We start from the raw sequence: 8509 nt of genomic DNA, 5'->3' as shown, positions 1-8509 counted from the left end.
CCTAGAGCATCGATGCTGTGCAGCAGATATATTAGAGCGTCTGATCCCAAATAGGACATTTTCCTGCAGTATTTTATATCCTCTGAGGCCAAGATTTCTGAATCTCAGAAGTAAGAGAGTCTTTGAGAAATTGGGATGGATAGACAGATTGGAGTTTGCTTGAAACATTCTCTTTGAATTTCCTTAAATTTAGATAATTTTACAAGACACTCCATGACGCAACAGGAGATGGAACAGGAAGAGGTTATCATCGGGCAACCAATAAAGCTGAAGGATGGAGGGAATCGTGTCCAGTCATTGGAACCCAGGGCTGGAAAGAAGGCGTGACTCAAGGTCTTGAGCGAACTCTACCCAGACTCAGCACTTTTCCATAACTGGGGTGAAGGCCTATCAGAGTCCCAGCAGACTGAAGCTCAGAGCCTCTTCATGAAGTTTGGTTACAATGTTTACCTGAGTGACCAGTTGCCCCTCAATCGGTCTTTCAAAGACGGTCGCAATCCCAGGTGAAGTTGGATTTACATAAGTCTATTCATGCTGAAAGTGCTTCCACTTAAGGTTACACAATTTTGAGAGTGCGGAATTGGGAGGATAGATAGGAAGAAAATGGTATAAAGAATGAACTGAGGGAAGTCAAGGCATTATAGTAGCATAATGAAATCTAGAAGGAGAAGTAGTGTTTTTCTTTTTTCTCATGTGAGGAAATTGAGCCTTGGAGAGATTAAATGGCCATGAAAATACAGACAGTGAATGGAGAATTCATAGATCTATAGGATTATTAGAATTGAAATGGACCTTAGATATTGTCTATACCAACCCCTTGATTTTACACATCAGGAAACAGAAGCACAGACCATTAAGTGAATTGCCTGAGGTAACACAGTACCCTAATAATCTGACAATCTACTCAAATTTCTCAAATTCTCTTTCCAGGTCCCCTTCAACATATGACCAACTTTAAATAATGTTCTTTTCCTTTCTTTCTTTCCCTTTCTTTCCCTTTCAGAATCCCTCTGTCCTGTCCACATTTTTTTCCTATTACTGAGCATTCTTTTATGTGCCCAGCTCTGTGAGACACTATGGAAAATACAGAAGAAGATCTTAGAGTCAAAGCAGAAAATCAGAAAATGAAATAACTGCATAAAACTGTAAACTACACGACTTACAATTTATTTAAAAAGTTGCAGTCATTAAGTTTAATGAAATAATAAAACTTTTTGTTTCCTTCCATATTCTCTTCTTCTCCAAATTTTTTATATAGTTGTAAATTGTTCTAATACACTCTCTGCTTGGGCATGACTTCCTGTCCTCCTTTATTTCTAAGTATTCTTCATACAGGCAGCTAGATGGCACAGTGGATAGAGTGATGGACCTGTAGTCCAGAAGACCAGAGTTAAAATTTGGCCTCAGGCATTTACTAGCTGTCTAACTTCAGGCAAGTCACTTAACCTCTCTTTGCCTCAGTTTCCTCATCTGTAAAATGGGGATAATAATAGCACCTACCTCTTAGGGTTGTTGTGAGGAATCAAACATGATAATACTTATAAAGTGCTTAGAACAGTGCCTGTCATGTAAGTGCTATGTAGCTGTTGGCTATCATTAGTCACTTTTTTTTTTCCATCGTGCTTGTAGTCCACAATTTTTTCAGCTGTTTCCTAAACGCTGATCATATCCACTCTCTGGAGCACTGGAGAATAAGGTTAATGGATGGTCAGAAAAACTGTGGTAGCCAGGAAAAAGAAAGTCAGTTAGCATATATACAATTCTTTTTTTTGTTACTCTTTTTCATTACTGTGAATCTGATAGAAATATCTATTTTATCTCCTGTGATCCTTTCTATCCCTTGCTTGGTAAAGAATTCTTCCCCTACCTGATAGGCCTTCACTCCAGTTTTGGAAGTGAATTAAATCTGCATAAAATTTGCTTAAGAACTTGAATGTTCCTTCTTTCCAGGCCTGGAAAGGTGTCTCTATCCCTCTTTCTCTAATTTGTTTATGAATGACCTTTTACATCTAGGTGACATTTTCATCTGGAGCTTTGGAGAAAGCTAATTTCTCTGTCAGACTGGTTTCCAGTTCCTCATCAGTTTTTATCAAATAGCATTTGTCCTTTTCCAGATAGTTGGAGTCCTTGGTTTTATTGAACACTATGTTTCCATGTTTGATTGCTTCTGGGTCTTGTGTGGTTTGGCCTTGGGCACCATCCCAAACTTCAAGCTTTTTCATGCCGCTGTTTTCAGAGCTAATTCTGGGGGTAGACAAGTTCTTGGTGCTTCCAAAGTGGTATGATCTGGAGAGAGGCATGATCACTGTTTTCCTGGTCTGAGCTCTGGTCTTTACCCAGAAATGCCCCAGCACCTCCACCAGCAAGTGCTGGTGCTCCTCTCTGCTTTGGAACCTTGACCAGATCCCCTGCTCTCTTGTCACTGACCACAGGTGCTCCTCTCTTCTGGGAAACTGCATATGCATAGCAGAGTTGCCAATCAGAGCTAGCTGTGCCCAGGACCAGCAAAGGGCCCCCTGTAATTTCTTTCAGTCCACTTGTCTGCCCCTTTACGGTCTCTGGGTAATGAATGAAAAATCATTTACTAAGTGCTTATTATTTGCAAAACGCTGTGCTAAGTTCAAAGAATACAACAAATAAAAATATAAAACAATTCCAGCTCCCCAAGAGCTGACCTTTTCATCATGGAAGACAACACATAAAGATTTCAGCTGTTAAATGGAAAGGTCTCATGGTTTATGTGAATGTGTATGCATGCATGTGTGTGTGCGTATGTGTGTGTGTCCATGAGCATGTGTGTACACACCTATCTATCCATCTATCTAGAAAAGTTGTATAGGTGTTCTATCCTATTGCATGTCATAATGTGCATAATAAACATTCTTCATCCACTTTACCTGTGTGGATGGTCAGGCTAAAATATTTCAAATGGTTATGGATCATTTCAGCAGCATCATCAATGTCCTGGGATTTGATGTAAATATAACAGTATCATCCACCAATGGGAGATCTAAACTAGCCTGATGCTTATAATTAGACGTTTGCTAAATGAAGTTACATATGTTATAACTTTCAAGGAATCTTGAACAGTTCTGAATAGAAGACACCTTGCTGGGAGAGAACTTTTAAAACACCATTTTGCTTTACTGAATAAAATACTTTTTAAAAAACCATCATCAAATATTAAGCATGGTCAGTTCTTAGATTTTGTACATATTTGGGGCCCAGACATCCACATCACTTCCTGGATGGTTTTTCACCATAGCTCAACTCTCTCATTATCTCCATTTCACACAGATGCTTAGATTCTAGCACTGGGTCCTTCAGCTCTGATGGGATAGTGATTTCACCTTATCTTACTGGGGCCCTGACCTTCATGCCACTTCCTTGAAATCTCCCTGGAGATGCCTCCACTCACGTAGCCCTTTCTTCACATTGGTGAGCTCTTGCCCAGAACTTCCACTTGAGGAAATGCCCCAGCCAACCATAGCTCACTTCTCTCATGGCTACTCTCTTGACTCTACAGATGTTTCCACTTCACCCCACCCTGCCCTTCTGCTATTTAGCTCTTAAGTGTTGTCTTCCCCCATTAGAATGTAAGCTTCTTGAGGGCAGGATCTAGCTCACTTCCTTGTACTTGTGCTCCCAAAGATTAGCACAGTGTCTGGAACATAATAAGTGACAAATAAATGTTCTATCCACCTAGCCTATCTATCTAATCTACTGCAGAATAATGCTTATGAAAGGTTGCCTTTTCTCTACCTGTAATTATCATCCAGGATGGATGAATAGCCTATGATATATGAATAAATGATTCTTATTAAAATTTTCTATAGATGGGGAAGAAGACATATATGTCAGTAGTTATTGGTGCCTTGGTCACTTTTTTAGTGTTAATTTTGTCCAAGATTTTTTATTCTCTTTTGGTATTGTCTCTGCCTTTAGATACTATATAAACATATATCCACACATTTATGCCTACCTATATACATACACATCCATTGTGTACAGACCTATCTATTCCTTAGAGTCAGAAAGACATAGATACAAGTCCTGTCTCTGATATACATTGATTGTGTGACCCTAAGGCTATAGATAGATAGATAGATGGATGGATGGATAGATAGATAAAGAGTTGTGAATATGAATGTTGTGATGAATTTGTATAGAGATTTTCCTCAGAGAGAATTTCCTTTAACCGTGAAAGTAGATATCTAGAATACACATACACATACATGCCAGAGTAGAAGTTCAGAATTTCATGAGTTTTCTTCTATTATATATTTGGTTTTTACTCATTTCCTGCCTTTTATTGATGAAATTTTCCTCCTTTGTACAACAGAGACAAATTTATTATTCTATTTTCCCCTAGTTTTTAAGGTGGTTTTGAAAAATATGTGTATTTAACTAGTTGAGTAGTGGTTATCTGTCAGGGATGATTAAGGCATTCCAGACAGAGGGATGGGCTAAGTGACTTTGGAGGATGTGGCCTAAACCATACAATAATAATGCATCATCATTGATAGTTTGTTCTCTTAAAGGTGTCTTGAGAAGACATATCCACACCAACTTCCAACTCTCAGTGTCATTCTCACAATTATGAATGAAGCCATGTCAATCATACAACGGGCCATCAACAGCATCATCCATCGGACTCCTGCCCATCTGCTGAAAGAGCTCATCCTGGTAGATGACTTTAGCTCAGATGGTGAGTTGAATACTGGGGAGGCACTTTGTTTCTGGTTTGGAAGTTATACAAGTCTTACAGAGGGATTTACTAACTTTTTTGGGTCTAAACTAGTTTGATTCACATAAAGAAATTCGAGAGGGTATAGAAAAGAGCCACATATCTGACAAAAGGATTAGAGCATGTGACTTGTAAGGAAAGAGTAAAGGAACAAAGGAACTGCAGGCTGGAGAATAAAAGGCTTAAGGCTGGTAAGAGTTTTCACCTAGGAATCTGGTGACACTTTTCAAAGATTCTGACTCAGAGGATAATCTGCCCCGTTCTCTAGCTCCACTGGGGACAAAACAAATTACAGCAACAAGAATTTAGGCCGGGGATAAGGATTTTTTGACAGAGAGAGATGTTAAACATTGGAATGTATGTGTGGGGGAGGCTGTATAATCCAAGATTACCTAATCCCATTCCCCTAATATCTTATGGATTTTTTTTTAATAATTGGACATTAGAATGTTGAGAATACAGAATGATAAATTGTTGCTAAAGGACATAATCTGACACAGAAGCTCCTGGTTGACCCATCAGTCTCTGTGACTATGGATCAGTGCTCCTTGCAAAAGACAAGGTGCTCCAAATTTCTTTAGTGGGTCCCTACAAAACCATAGGGCAATTCAAATGGAGGTTTAAATCCCCTCAAAATAGGGGGAATAGGATAGCTTTAAAAGAAATCAAGCTCAGATGAACATAAAAGGGAATTAAACAATTGGGATTGAGGTTAACTGGAACCAAATCCCAAGATCCCAGTCAAACCCTTCAGATATCATGTGCAGCCCTGGGGATGCCGCCTTGAGGCTCTGACTCTGGTTCAAGTGGAGGCCAGATTCATCATGGGGGCAGCATGACCCAAAAGAAGAAAATCGGGTAATCTCTGTCTCTGTCTCTCTGTTTTTGTTTCTGTTTCTGTCTCTGTCTCTCTTATTTTTCCTCACAACAAGGAAAAATTTCTTAAACTCAACGTGCTTGAAACTGAATTCATTATCTTTTCTCCCAAATCGGTGCCCCTTCCAGACTGCCTTATTATTGTCAGGAACATCACAACCCTCCCAGTTACTCAAGCTTGAAATCTGGGTGTCAGCCTCAACTCCTCACTCTTTCTCAATCCCACCCCATATCCAGTTAATTGTCAAGTCCCATTGATTTTACCTTTGCAACAACTCTCATGTATATTCCTTTTTCTCCTCTGACACTGCCATCAGCTTGATTCAGTCCCTTATCACCTCACAATAGCCTATTGCAATAGCCTGCTGGTTGGTCTTCCTGCCTGATTCTCCCCACTCTAGTCCATCCTCCTCTCAGCTGTCAAATTGACTTTCCTAAAATACAGATCTGATCACGTCACACACTCCCCTCAACAAATTCCATTGGTTCCCTATCTCCACCAAGATCAAATATAAAATCCCTTGTTTGGCATTCAAAGTCTTTCAAAACTGCACCCCACCCCAACCCCACCTTACCAATCTTCTTTTACCTTACACCACCCCATGTACTTTTAATCCAGTGACACTGGCCTCTTTTCTGTTCCAGGAACAGGACACTCCATCTTCATGTATTGACTCCACAGTTAATATGTCATAGGTGGGACTTGAACCCAAGGCTCCCTGACTTAAAGGCCATCTTCATAGCTCAGCCCTTGCTTTTCCCAAATCCACTTTCACCTAAGAGAAGTCCCTTCTACTAGGTTCTCCTACTGTGCCCTCTGGAATTCTCATTCTTATATAAATATTTCCCTTTCAACCTTGATATATTCCCTTTGACAAATTATCTCTATCCATTATATGGATTGGCAGAAGGAATAAGAGATTCCCTCCCTTCTATGACAGGTGCTCTTCAGGTGTCGTAAACAAAGGTTTATCCTATGTAATTTCACAAAGATGATTGGAGGCCTCATCAGATTGATAAGAGTCTCTCTTGATCAACTCCTCTTACAGTGGTGTTGTTTCACCAGCTATATCTTAGGTTGAATTCTATCATGAATGGTATGTATGGATGTATGGATCTGTCCTGCTCCTGAAATATAAACCAGAAAACAATGCACAGTTGAGTCCAGATCCTTTCAGATATACTTAAGCACAAATGGACCACATAGAACGAGGTGTAAGTTATATGTACACATATTGCTTTGGAAAAATCTAGAGGTATCTAGCTTGGAAGACAATGGTGCATGTGCCCCTTTGTTAAGGTGAAAGTGGGCGTAGAAATTGTAACAAGGGAGATTCACCCTAACACTTAATATCCCAGGAATTTGTTGAACATTCAATAAGGATATCTCTACCCATATTTACAAAGTACATATTAATTGTTGTCGTTGTTGTTCAGTTGTTTTTCAGTGGTGTCCAACTCTTTGTGACGCTATTTGGGATTTTCTTGGCAAGGACACTGGAATAGTTTGCCATTTCCTTCTCCAGTTCATTTTAGAGATGAGGAACTAAAGCAAACAGAATTAAATGACTTGCCCAGAGTCACACAGCTAGTAAGTGTCTGAGGCCAGAGTTGAACTCAGGAAGATGAGTCTTCCTGACTCCCGGCCTAGCACTCTATCCACTGTACCACTTAACTGCTGTGCCATATTGAATGCTGCATCAATAAAAATTGTGCTTTGTTGCTAGATGAACTAAAGGAAAATTTGGGTAAACAGATCCAGGTTTACAACCTCAAGTATCCCAAGCTGCTGAAGCTGATTCATCACACGAAGAGGAAGGGGCTCACTCAGGCCCGTATCTCTGGCTGCAAAGCTGCTAAAGAGGATGTGGTCATTATCTTAGATGCTCATGTTGAAGTGAATGTTGGTTGGTAAGACTCCATATATTGGATATATATCTGGGGAAGGGGAATAAGAAAATGATATACCTTTTCATGGGTCCCTAGAGGGATAAGGTAGAGATGGGCAAAGATGGCACCAGATCTTAGACAAGGGGAAGCCCAAAGGAAGAAGATCCTTTTGTCTCTGGCAGTAGGTATAATGTAATGCAAAGGCCTTCCTAATATCTCTAGCATATACTTCCTTTTTTCTTTTGATTCCACCACCACAGGTCCTCACCACCTCACTCCTAGACTATTGCAATAGCCTTCTGGTTGGTTTCCTTCCTTCACTCCACTCAAATTAATTTACCTAAAGTGATCATGTGACCTTCCTCTCCCCCCCCCCACCCCATTCAATAAACTTCAGTGGCTCTCTGTCACCTAGGATTCAAATTTGGCCACTTCTGAACAATTTAAGCTGTATATATCCTAATTATACATAGCTGGTTTTGTGTCATCTTTCCACACTAGTCTGTGAGCTCCTTGAGAGCAGGGATTGACTTTTGTCTTTTTTTGTATCATTATGGCTTAGCACAGAGCCTAGTGCAGTGTAGGCACTGAATAAATGTTATTGACTGACTGATTACCTAGAATATTCTAATACTTCAGATTGAAATAGAGAGTTTTGAAAAGGACAAAAAGACTCATGTCACAAAACTTGAGATTTATTAAAGGCAGCTAGGTGGCCCAATGAACTTGGATCATTGAACCTGGAGTCTGGAAGTCCTAAATTCAAATCCCATCTTGGACACTTACTGGCTATGTGACGGTGGACAACTCATTTAACTTCTATCACCATCTGTTTCTTTCTCTGTAAAATGAAGGTGACAATGGCAATCACCTCACAGAATAGGTATCTGATTTTGTTTCTACTTCCATGGCATCTCTTGCATCTGGTCCCTTATCTCTATTCACACAGCTACCACCTTAGTTCAGGTCCTATCCCTTGTCCTCTGGACTATTGCA

General features: G+C 40.0%; 1 protein-coding gene across 1 annotated transcript in view; it reads left to right on the top strand.

The window, feature by feature from the left end:
* Nucleotides 1-213: 213 nt before the first annotated feature.
* Nucleotides 214-8509, top strand: part of LOC114038899 (probable polypeptide N-acetylgalactosaminyltransferase 8) — a 29624-nt gene continuing 21328 nt past the window's right edge. Inside the window, 4 exon segments of the mRNA XM_027856412.1 lie at nt 214-288; nt 334-503; nt 4542-4708; nt 7351-7534. Coding sequence (XP_027712213.1) covers nt 214-288; nt 334-503; nt 4542-4708; nt 7351-7534 — 596 coding nt within the window.

Source organism: Vombatus ursinus, unplaced genomic scaffold (genome assembly GCF_900497805.2).
Source record: "Vombatus ursinus unplaced genomic scaffold, bare-nosed wombat genome assembly UNPS02011431.1, whole genome shotgun sequence".
NCBI classification, from domain to species: Eukaryota; Metazoa; Chordata; class Mammalia; order Diprotodontia; family Vombatidae; genus Vombatus; species Vombatus ursinus.
Note: the sequence above shows the minus strand (reverse complement) of the source record. Positions and strands in the feature narration are given on the sequence as shown.